This window comes from Pimephales promelas, chromosome 15, assembly GCF_988280905.1.
Source record: "Pimephales promelas chromosome 15, fPimPro1.hap1.1, whole genome shotgun sequence".
NCBI lineage: Eukaryota > Metazoa > Chordata > Actinopteri > Cypriniformes > Leuciscidae > Pimephales > Pimephales promelas.
In genome coordinates this window covers 26,470,636-26,483,637 of record NC_142783.1, presented here as the reverse complement: position 1 = coordinate 26,483,637, position 13,002 = coordinate 26,470,636, and the positions used below count along the sequence as shown (strand labels likewise).

The 13,002-nt window shown below is 35.9% G+C and overlaps 1 protein-coding gene across 2 annotated transcripts in view; it reads right to left on the bottom strand.

The window, feature by feature from the left end:
- Positions 1 to 13,002, bottom strand: part of adam12b (ADAM metallopeptidase domain 12b) — a 76,606-nt gene that overhangs the window by 42,107 nt on the left and 21,497 nt on the right. For both annotated transcript variants that reach the window (XM_039668305.2, XM_039668309.2), the window contains exons 4-5: positions 4,109 to 4,187; positions 1,470 to 1,546 (exon numbers count right to left, since the gene is read on the bottom strand). In XM_039668305.2, coding sequence (XP_039524239.2) covers positions 1,470 to 1,546; positions 4,109 to 4,187 — 156 coding nt within the window. The remainder of the gene's footprint in view (positions 1 to 1,469; positions 1,547 to 4,108; positions 4,188 to 13,002) is intronic.

The window sequence follows — 13,002 nt, the reverse complement described above, 5'->3', positions numbered from 1 at the left end:
TTAATCTGTGCGGTATAACTTTCAGGTCATTTTCTTGAGGTCAAGAAACTTAATTCTCTAAGTCCCATATGTAGTATAAAACAAAAAAGATGATGTAAAATTGAGAAATAATTAAGTCCGTTTAGTATTGCAGCGACATAAGCTAAACAATATGAACTCTGATTGATATCAGATAATCTAATTCCAGTATAATTATATTTTAAAATTAAATGCAGATGACCCTCCACCATCTTATAAGCTCTACAGTCAATAAATTTGATTTTAATAAATCCAAATGTTTGTCTTTGTTCTGCAGAATGACACTGGGTTGTATCAAATGTAACTTCTCTACCCCGTTCTGTGACCAATAACTCGCTACTCACCAGAAAGCGAAATGCCTGGTTTTCAAATGTGTGGATTTACATTGGTGACAAAACTGATATCCTTAATAACATGGCCATGGGTGTAAAACATAAAATTCAAAAGATATCATTGAGAGATAATTGAATATGAAGGGAGTACAGTATATATAAGCGCCGCAGTGCCGCAGAATTAGGTTGCGAGATGAAGAGTGAGTTTTCACTTCGCAATATAATGACGAGATGTGACCGATGAAAATCTGGAGCCATACTGATGGTTCAAAATGGTGCTTTCAGAAGGAATGATAATTTTAATGATATCTGATGAGACCTTCCTTGCAATTTACAACCAAGCTGCTAATATGAAACCCGAAAGTACTTAACAGAGACAATTCAACAGGATTGCAATTTGATCTACAGTATTGTATAATTTCAACATTTTCAGATGTAACATTTCCATCTCACTCCTCCACACCAGTGAGGATAAAAAGCCACAATCACATTTATCTCAGCCTTGATTCGCAGTAACCATCTGTGTTCATATATGGCCTTGATATCTGCCTACCTGAAGGTCTCCAGGCTGGTGATCATGAAGATAAAGTAAAGACTTTCAGAAGAAGTGTTTGGTAATTAGATGCAGAAGACCTTGGGAACTTGGATTTATTTCAATCAAAGCATGGGTTCATTTTTAGCTACCTTTTCTGTTGTAAAAGCCACGCTCCTCCGAAATTTACTAGCCAAATGCTCCTTCTAATTACATTTAATGGCATAGCTGAAGTTTTTCATGACATATTAAATGCTTTCACTCCCTTTGTGTGCTTATCTTCAGGACAATGAAGCATGGGATGATACTAAAGCTTTTATTGATGTTTAATCTCACGGTTTTATAGTCTCTAAATGAACCGGAGAGTTGTGAAGTCCACTGGAAACAATTTCAAGACAAAACAAAATCAATGTTTGACAACTAAAGGTTCATAATAGCTTTCCACATTGAAGCACAAGTGCTTTAATATACTTTTTTAAGAAGTTCTAACAACTTTGAAAATTAGATCTCAATGTGGTTGAAATTACTCCCTATTGTACATGATGGGATACAGGGATAATACTGTGCGGTGGTGATACTGTGCTTACCTGATACCAGAGCATGTACTAAGACTGACATCAGAGTGGGCGTATCCTTGGACTTCACCATGGTAATAGCAATTAATCTGCATAAAGAAAAGGAAAAATCTTTAAAAATATATAGTTTGAAACACATGTGCTAAGTTCTTATACTCTTTGTATCCATGATGGTCTCATATGGTTTTATTCAATGACTAAAATATCATGTGGTTCAACTCAATGTATTTTGCAATGAAATAACCTTGTTGGTAGACTTATTAACCTTGACAGACACAAGGTTTTATGGTCTTTCTGCATGTTAGTCTTGGCTTTTTCATCATTATGATATAGGACAGTTGTATAACCCTAATATTATTTTTATTTTATGCCCCCAAAGACTAAATTTTAAATCAGAAATGATATTCAACATAGAAGTCACTATATGTATAAATTGCATTTTCTATGTATATCTAAATAAATTAATCCATATAATAAATAAATCTCGAAATCATTGCCACGTACCCAACAGCCAGCTGTGTAACTCGAAAACTTGACTTTTGGCTTACAGCTCAAGTTAAAATTGGGTTATTTCCAAAACCAATTAGCCATAAAATAGGATCATTGGCTTACTGGAACTGAGATCCCATTCAGGTGCAAGATAATGTTGGTCCATATCGCCATGTAGCAAAACTCATATTTAAGCAGCTGTCTGCCGATGAAAATCACACATTGCGGTGCCAGTAAGAGCAACGTCTGCTCTGGTCTATTTTACAGGGAAACTATTCGCCCCTGTTATGGCTGGCACAAGCCCCCAAAGACCTTTCATATGGAAATACCAATTGGTATCCACAGGCTGGACCGGCTAACTGCCATCACTCACACAAATGTTCACGCATACAAAACCGTTTAAAAACACACCACTCTGTCAAAAGCAATCAACGCTTGATGGCACAAATCCTTCACATCAAAACATTCTTGTGGCTATCATTTCCACATCTTTAAGCTTTACCAGACCAAGAATAGCAGAGAACGTACCAGAAACAGCCATAGACGGAGGATATCTAAACAGCTAGAGCTAAAAATGACGACTCACTAGCTAATGGCCCTTTTAAATAATACACTAGGCCAGCAAAGTGAAGTCTGAGACTTATATTAGTAAAAGAAGGTCATTTTTCTTTCATAATGTACTGATTTTAAGGATCACCAGAAAAAATACTAAACTGCTTTTTCTAGGTATCTGCCTCGGATGACAGATAACACAAGTATATGCAGAGAAATTAACTTTTTAGACTGTTTTAGTGGGAATTTTCATACTTCAATATAAACCTAAATAGTTTTATAAGCTAACTGTCACTTTTTGATTCAAAGCATAGATTCTGAATAAAGTCTCTCATTAATACTCATTTTCCCCACGATCCTTGGGTTCTGTTTATTTGGATACGATTTTCCATTTAAAAAATGAGATTGTCAATCAAGAATCTTATTGCCACTCGGACCAAAGCCTTGTCAAATGGTTTTTTACCTATTTCTGATGAGCTAATCTTTTAGAAAAGCTTTATTTTTTTTGTCCTCCTCAGCTTTGAAGACAAAAGATTGTTCATGGTTATTTGGACAGGCTTACACGATTATAAATAAGAGCTAAATATGCCCAGCAGGAATAATATTGTCAAGCCTACACATGTGTTATTGGGAAGAGGGGGGTGGTATGTTGTCAAAACCGTCAGTTGCAGTTCTTAGCACTAGTCTAATTATAAAAGTACAAAAGACCCAGAAGACTATTTAAATCAGGTCTGACGATAATGTCAACATGCAACTTGTGTCAACATCACATCACAGCATGATTAATCAGCTTTCTGTCAAGATTGTCGCTTGTGTGGATTTTTATTTTACAAAAATATAGGAATGGTTCAGCCAAAATTAGAATTCAGATTTTTTTTCATCCTCACATCTTTCCTAAACTTTCTTTATTCCTTGGAACACAAAATTAGTTTTATAGTTGAATGTCCAAGCTGCTCTTTTCCATTCATTGAAAGTTAATGGTGACCATGGCTATGTAAATTTTTCAGGATTTTCTCTTTCTTTTTTTCAGTTTCAGTCTGTTCCTCACATAAAGCGATTGGTCACACTTTAGATTAGGGTCAAAGTCTCACAATTAACTGACTATTTTAACTATGACTTTTGCCTCAAACTCTGAATTAGTTAGTAAGGTAGTTGTTAGGTGTGCTTTAAAAGTATAGTAAACAGACAATTTCCCAGTAATATGCAATAGTGAGAATTGGACCCTAAACTAAAGTGTTACCTTTAGTAAGACTTTAGATATGCTTAAGTGGACCACTTTTGTGATACTTTTTCAATGCTATTGTCTGTGATGACCTTGACAGTCTTTAGTCCGCATCCTCTTTGAGTGTATAGAAAAGAGCAGTTTGGACATTTGACCATACGTCTCACTTTTTTTTTTTTGCTCTGCAGAAGAAAGTAAGTCATAGAAGTTAGAAAGTTGAATAAATGATGACAGAAGATACATTTTTGTGTGACGTAACCCAGAAAAGTAGATGGAAATTTATTACAGTTGATCTGATTGATTGGGCCAACAAGTAAAAGCCAGTCCAATTTCTTCCTGGGATGTGTGTGTGCCGAATGATAAATGTGAGTGAGACTGTTTGACGTACCGTAGAGTTGTGAGTGCTCTTAACAGTTTGTCCATCTTCCCTGTAATATGTCTCAGTATAATGACTGGCGAACAGGCCACTAGAAGAGAAAACACACACAAAATCAGCATCAATTGCTCAGGCTCTCTTTCTCCCCTAAAGTCACTATTTTTAAAGGAGAATATTTATACCAAGTTTATAGTTAAATAGTAAATGAAAAATGAAATTCTCAAACATGATATCAAAAAGCCATTTTAGACTCTTTTTAAGCACTGTTACATTTCTGCAGCATGCTAACCAAATTCATCTTGTTTAATGCCCCAAATTTGCAGAGGAGATTATGGAAGTATGTCAGACAGTAAGTGGAGAGTAAACTTGCTATTGGAGATGCACATAAACAGGAAATGTGGGGCACCGGATGTGTTGTAACTACTGGAAATGATCAACAGACCCGCCAGATCAAATGATGACCCATCTAAACATATGGACATGAATACAATGGGATTCTTGCAATGTGTTTATGGAAAACGTGAAGAAAGCACATCTAAATCTGTACAAAATGTGCACATGAGCAAAATCAAAAAATAGTTTTATCGTCACAGCTATTTCATTCTTTTTTTGATACATTTAAACTTAGATATTTCTTCAATGCACACAACTTTTTATTTATTTTTAAATCCAAAATCTGTTCTTGGTTTAAAATAGTATTTTGAATCCCAGATTTATGTACCCCACTGTACATAAAACCGCACCTTTCCATTTGAAAGGCTGTCCTGGTTGAGTATGTGTGTATACTGCTTGTACAGTTGAATAAAGTAGCTTATGGGAACGCAGGGGGAAAGGATGTTACAAGTATTGTGTGTGTGTGTGTGTGTGTGTGTGTGTGTTTGGTATGTGTCATGTCAAACTCAGCTAAGACATTTCTGAAAGAGATAAGAGTGATATGTGACATGATGAAATCCAAATGTAATCACCTCAACAACATAAGCAGAAGCTCTTAAAGGTCCCGTGTGCGCGCGCGTGTGTGTGTGTGTGTGTTCCATATTCTGAAATTCTGAGTGTTTTGTTGTAATCTAAATATAAGCTGAATTTTAATAAGCTACCCAACTTTAAATTATATACAAAAAGGGACCCAGCAGCAGTGCTAAAAATTAAAAAAATTAGGAATTTTTAGAGAATTATTCTCTACAGCATTTTAAGCCCAATTTAAGTGTTTTCTGCATTTTGTACTTTTTATAAATAAAGTAAATAACAATTCAGCTGACTAAAACCTAACATACACACCTTGACAGACCTCACGCTCCTCAGATTTCTCCTTTGGGGTTATGTATGCCATAATTATACCCTTGAATACATATACATTCATCAAATGAACATCAGGATATGAAAACAGATCCAGTGTTTGTATTCTCTGGGCAAAACTTCATTTTGAATTCTCCTCATGAACCTGCCTGGTTTAGACCTTGGGCTAACGTATTAGTAAAACACACCAGCTCAGCTCCCTCAAGTACTGCCTCCATGGTTGTTGTGAGACTCATTTTTGGTTTAATGTCATTAGGCCATCCCTTCAGTAATGACAGCACTTCAGTCCAATTCCCATTCTCCCCGATTTGATCCACATGCCAGTGGAGGAACAGTTTGTTGTTTTGGAAGGAACTTCAAAGCCTCTAGTCAAAAGGCTTTGATGTTCTCAGGGATGAACTGGTGTGACAGCCATCCGAATCCCAAAAGTGGCATGACTCCCTCGGTGCCACAGAGGGATGAGCAAGGGAATGTGGGAGTTTGTCCACAGGGAAGTGGGGATCATAAAAGGATCGCTGAATGTGGTGTAATATGCCAATTAGGGTTACAAAAGAAAAAGTCCACTACGGACTCAAGTACGAAAACGCGATAGAGCAATCTAGACCATGTTCGGAAATTGTAGACATTGTAAAAGGCCACCAAAAACTCAAAAATGTGCATGAATTGAGATGTAGAACTCCACATGGAAGCTAATTTACGCCTCGTTTAAGAGTAAAAGGTAATTGTGAGTTGACGTTTAAAAAAGGGCAGCACATCACTTTAAAATGCATCTTATTTATGAAATTAAATCACAATCATATCACAATCAAGTCTTATAATCATGCAGCTCTAGTTTAAAATAAGAAATAAGGTCATATTGTAAGAAATAAGCTTTCAGCTGACTTTGGATTCTGTATCACAAGGGTTTCCTTTTTGACTGACATTTTTATATTTTTGCAATTTTTGCATAAAACAATTACAAGATATAAAGTCGCAATTGTGAGATTCGAAGTTGCAAATTGTGATATATAAAATTACTTTGAGAGATATCAAAGTGCAAGATATAAAGTCACAATTGTGAGATACGAAGTTGCAATTGCGAAAATCAAAAGTTGCAATTGTGATATACAGTTTAATTAAAATGGCTTTGTGAGATATAGTTACACTGTGAGATATAAAGTCAAACTGCAAGACATAATGTTGCAATTAGGATATATGAAAGGATTGGGATATGTTGTAATTGCAAAAAAGTCGCTTTGTGAGACATACAAGTAACACTGGAAATTCTAAAGTCAATTACATTTTTTATTATTACTTTGTAATATAAATAGTCTTCTATAATAAACTTCATGCACCACACTTCTGTTTAAGTTGTAATGTATTCGGAGTGTGGTGAGTTAATAAGGAATATATACTGGATAGTCTCCTGCCATTAACTTTTACTGTAACTGGTTTAAATTTAATGTTGTGAACCATTGTGATGTCTTAAATGCCTGTCGTTCCATTAACTCTGACTCAGTAAGCAAAGGCACAGTGACCCACAAAAGGGTCTTTGATAGAGGGGCGGACAATATGAACTTTCTCGCAGACAGCATCGTAAGCACTTCAATACTTGTAAAGACATTCACTAACAAACCTGCAGAGAGGTGCAACTTCTAAAAAGGCCAGAAAGTAGTGCTATGTGTGTGCGTGTTTGTGAAGTACATCTAGATTCAGTGTCTTGAGATATGAAACACTGAGCTCCTCTAATCCTCTGCTCAATCTCCTTGAAATCCCGGAACAGATCATACAGAGGATGGGTGAAGAGGTGAAACACACTCAGAGTGTCTAAAAAGGACTTACTTGCTCCACTAAGTTAAATGATTTTGTAGCCTACAGTTCATGGGCCTATACCATTCAAAAGTTTAAGGCCAGCACGTTTTTTTTTTCATGTTTTTTTAAAGAAATTAATATTATTCAACAAGGATGCATTCAAAATTCTATTTTTCTATTTTTATTTTTATCACAGCTTCCACAAAAACATTAAGCACCACAACTGTTTTCAACATTGATAAGAAATGTTACTTGAGCACAGTGTTGTAGTACTCGAGACTCGGACTCGGTCTCGAGACCATATTTTAATGGTCTTGGTCTTGTCATGGACTCGTGTGCATTTGGACTCGGAATTGACTCATACTCGAACATTTTTTTTTAGGACTCGGACTTATTCCCGAGTCCACTCGAGTTCAATTCAAAATATTTTTCATGATTATTAATGTATGTTAATAAAATATTTCTTTAAATTGATTGACACACCCAGTGATTGGTTTATTTTCTAGTGCGCAACTGCGCATGACAAATTGTAATAAAATTACTTTTAACACCACCTACTATGTGGCCTTTTTACCCTAAACTGATCATATTTTTTAAACTCTAAGTAAATAAAAGTAAATTAGGTAATCAACCCTCACTGGTCTCGCTCTCGACTCGGACTCGACCGTCTCTGGTCTACTTTTTTATTACTGAAAATAACTAATAAAGTTCAACTTGATACTTTTTAACCCATCTATTCTATTAGGCTGTTAACTGACTCCATATCAGACTAATATGGTTTTAACAGCCAGGGGAAAAGCTGGAGGAGAGAGAAAGTGAAAGAGGTCTTGAACATCATTTGGCCCTTCTAATTAGATAGATCATTGCTCTGCTGGAAATTAAAAGTGCCCATTACAGCACTTCCTGACACTAAAAGGATCTAAAATGCACACAAGTGACAACTGAAGAGACTGAAACAGTGTGGATGGAGACATTTTTTTAAAGCACTATTTTTGACTTGATATGCCATCTTAAAAACATGACGTATGTGGTGGAAGACGCTGAAAAAGAAGTGAGACCTGGTTCTCTTTTGCCTTTTCTCTCCATCTCGCCATTTTGAGGAGGTAATCTTGTTTATTTTCTTGTTTAGCTTCTCTCCCTCTCTCTCTCTCTCTCTGGTTTGAAGCGTGTTATCAAAGCAGACACCAACATTGAAAAAACTAAACCATCTCTCTCTCACACGCACACGCACATGCATGCACACACACACACACACACACACACAAGAATATGGCTGGTCTGAAGGTCTAATTCTATTTCCATACATTGCTGTGTTTCCAATTGATTTAGCTTTCCACACAGATCCACAACACAAGATTCACATAACGGGATGAGATGGGGGAAGGTTGAGGATGAAGGACAAGATGAAATTCTCTAGGCTAAAGAAATATTTCTCTATATTATCACTGTATGGGAGCAGTAAAAAATGTCTGTATAAGAGTCAAGGCTCTAGATCCTTAAACACCAGCTTTTACTTAACACAAACACACACAGATGTAATGGAAGGACATAATGTATAAGAATGGGGACTTTTTAAAGTTATCGCATTAATGCATGCAAGTAATTAAACCCTTGTTTATATGTTCAAATATGTTATGTTATTTATAAACCCTTGTTTATGTTTAAATATGTTTAACGTTGTTTTTACACAGCATTAACACATTTATTCAATTTGACATTATAACACATAGACGATGGAGAAAGACTCTTTTTAGTAGTTTATTTATAAATCAAAGCTAGACAGTTAATTTAACAAAAGTAATGTCATTTGTCAAGGTGTTTTGTTCAATGTCTAAAATAAGCCCAGGGCATCATCATCATCATCATCATCATCATCATCATCATCATCCTTATCAAACATCAAAACATCAAGCAACTTGCACTGACATATTTATAAATATGCCAGTGCCATTGTTTTGTCTCAATATTAGTAAAGTTTTTTTTCTAAGGCACATTTAAAAAAGCTACTTAAATGCCCTAATTCAACTAAGACCTAGCTAAATCTAAGCCCTCTCTGTGAAACCAGGCCTTCGTCTGTTAACAATCAAATCCTGTAGTTTTTTTTTTTCGCACTTTAAAAACACAGCAAAAATACTAATTAAGAACTTGTTTGCTTTGCATTTTCTCTTTCTTTCTCACTCCTTTAGAGAACTTCCTTCTGTCCTTCCAGACAAGGACAGTATACCATACACATTTTCAATGGAGGGACAGAAAACTCTCGGACTAAATCTAAAATATCTTAAACTGTGTTCAGAAGATGAACGGAGGTCTTACGAGCTTGGGACGACATGAGGGGGAGTCATTAATGACATAATTTTCATTTTTGGGTGAACTAACCCTTTAAAAAAGTATGAAGTCTGGGTTTCACTAAAAATAAAAGTGCCAACAATGTTGTGATTTATGGAGAATTTCCATGTCTTTTTGAATATTTGCAACTGAATTTGATAACACTATTTTATTGTGTCTTTGTTACAGGTTACATTTATTTACTATATAGAAAGAACATTAAATGATGCATGATTAGGCATAAACCATTTCTTATGCACTTTGTTTTCTCAGCTTTTTTTCAACAATATTTAATACACGATATTTCCAGTAACTTCAACTGAAATAATTCCAAACAAAGCCAGATGAAAAAAAAAAAAAAACACCACAAAGTGATACACTAGACTGGTGTTTTGTAGCTGAATGTACAAATCTGTTAAGTGAATGACTCACTGAATCATTTGTTTCACTTTGAATCAGTGTTTTGAACAAATCTGTTTAGTTGATTCAATGACTCACTCATTTCGTTATTGGATGAATCAGTGTTCTGAATTAATTGTGTTGATTGAATAAATGACCCAGCAACTTATGTAAAACATCAATATCAACATACCCTTTTAATCCCATTCTCAGACCACTTTACTTTTATTTTCATTCATTATATTTCCACAGTACGCTCCACTGCCTATCCTGGTCCGTGTATAATCTGAGCTCTGGAGACCACATAACAGCAACAGTACCCATCCAGACACAGCACTGCGAGTCTGGAAGTTTATACTTAACGTTTCTTGTTGTGTTACTTTCGTAAGGCAGCCAAAGCAGTTCACTGAACTGTATAGATGTTGAGTGATCCTAGTAAGGAAATCTGTGACTCACTCGATGATAAATAACAAATGACAGCCAAGAAACTTTTTTCTCAGCAGGAGGGGTGAAACTGTGGCTTTCATGATCATTAAGAACTTCTTCAAACCAAAAGATCTCCTACTTCACTAGTTGGGGAGAAAGGGGCATTCGCACTTGAATACAATTTAGCAGATTTCGGCTCTTGGCTCTAGTAAATATGTGCTATTTCTCTGTGCTGGTTTCCACACCATTAACCGCTTTCTCTATCTATTTTCTCTCTCTCTAGGTCTCCCTAAAGATTCACTGATGCTTCTGTACTAGTTTAATAGTCTCCTCTTTGGCTCATTACACAGATCTGACCAACCTTCTGGCATCTTCTCTTGATCTTATTTATGATGGTACATCTGATCTGTGTACGATTAGTCAGACTGAAAGAGTGCAGGATGATTCTTGCTTTTTTGTCACAGTGTAAAAGAATCAAGTTATTCGCTAGCAGTAAGCCTTAGAGCAGTGTGTGTAATGATTGTGAGGCTTTAAAACATCTGTGAAAAATGCAACAGAAGTGTGTTTTCACTGCAGAGCATTCTTCATTAACTTATCCAGATGCCTAGCAAGAAAAACAGCTAACAAAGCTTTTGTTTGGTCAGCTTGTTGTTAGCTAGTGTCGAGCAAAAGTAACAAAGACAGATGATAGAGGCAAAACATGAAAAACGAGAATGGAAACTTCAGGAGAAAACAAGAAAAAGGCTCTGTTTATTCCTGGCACCCAGCTAACGGGGATCATTCTCAGGTTTTGAATGTTCAAAGTGTCAGTGTTTTTTTTTTTAAGTAGCTAACACCTACATTTTTATTCACAAAACATTCATGGCCCCCCAAATATTTTGTTGAATACCTGAACATGCAATATATCAAAAGAAAGAACAGAACAGCTACTTTATTCTTCATTCACTGTTTTTTTTTTTTAAAGGTTTTAAGTTCAACATTTTGAACAAAAAGCTGAGAAAAATTAATTTAAAAAAACTACAATGACTACAACGTGCCAACATGACATCATGACTTTTGCGTAAACATACACGCCACTTTCGAGTCAGGTGGCGTGTTATCTCTACGCATTTTGAGCTATCCGCGTGTATCCGCGTGTATGCTTGTATGTCTACGCCATTAACGTCCGTGTCATTCCGCGTGTCTGTACACACAGTCAAATCTCCAGTCATAAATGCCATTAACCCCAGTGACGGTTAAGTTTAGGGATGGGGTTGAGGTAAGTCATATCTTTTTTTTACCAAGGATGGTAAGGGAACAGTCATAAATGCCATTAACCCCAGTGACAGTTAGGTTTAGGGACAGGGTTGAGGTAAGTCATATATTTATATAACGTTAAGTCAACGGCGTTCATAAACACGCTGAAAGGCGATTATGCGTCTTGATAGCACGCCAAAAATGGAAATACAAATTGGCGTGGCACTACTTCATGAGATCAGTCTGAACGTGCATAAGAAATGTTTCTATTGCTTGTTTCTGCTCCTTTTTTTGCCTGTTTTTTGATCCGGAGACGCTTTACACTTTCAGAAGTTATGTAAAATTGTCCCCCACCGTTTAATAGCGAAAACACGGAAAGCCAGAATATTATGCCGGGTGAGTGTTGTCTCATAAATGATGGAACATTATGTCAGTGAGACATAGTGAGGAAAGAGTTAATGGGAACGTCCAAAATGTTTTGTGATCAGATCAATCTACACTCACGAGATAGATTAAAAACTTGGTGTGTACTTTGTAGCGTAATTATTGTACAAGTTCTCAATGCTACAACAAACCTCACTCAAAAAGTACTGTAGCTCCCTGCTTCCTGTGAATAACTTCCCTTTGGATAATACTCAGACCCTTGTTTGTCAGCTCTCTCTCTTTCTGAAAATCCCCTTTGTTTTTCACTGGAGCGTTTCCTCTATTTTTGCTGTTACCGCAACCGGTCGATAAAAAAGAATCACTTCCTGGTTTGACTGTTGACCTTCAGTGATGAGATCATGGAGCGGTCAGCTGCTAGAGACTCCTGGGGAAAAAAAGTGAGGCTGGATGGCTGTGAAACTGAGACCTTTAAAGCTTCGGTGCTCAGTGAGGAGAGAAACTCAAGCTAGGTTTTCAATAAGAATGAACTATGCTCACAATAGCATTTGATTTTCTAAATCAGCAGTGAGTATATGTCAAATCATGTTTTTAAATACTGAAAATGCCTCACTATAAAAATATATTTCCATATATAGGTAGGGTTTAAGTATTTAAACCAAGAAATTTTTAAAGAAAGATTTAATACTTTTATTCAGCAAGTGACAGTAAAGACTTTTACATTGTTACAATTTTTTAAATTCAAATAAATCCTCTTTTTTAATGTTCTATTCATCAAAGAATCCTGAAAAAATATATAGTTTCCACAAAAATATTATGCAGCACAACAGTTTTCAAAACTGATAATAATAAATGTTTCTTGAGTAACGTGGTACTAAAGACTGGAGTAATGATGCTGATAAGTGTCAAGATTGGTTTTGGGTTTTGATTCATGTTTCAGAGCTTTTATTTTGTAGTTTGGTTCCCGGTTCTTGTTATATGACCTCTTTACCCTCATGTGATCATGGCTGCATCCGAAAACTTAGGCAGTTGACTTGTTGCCTCACTGCCCTATC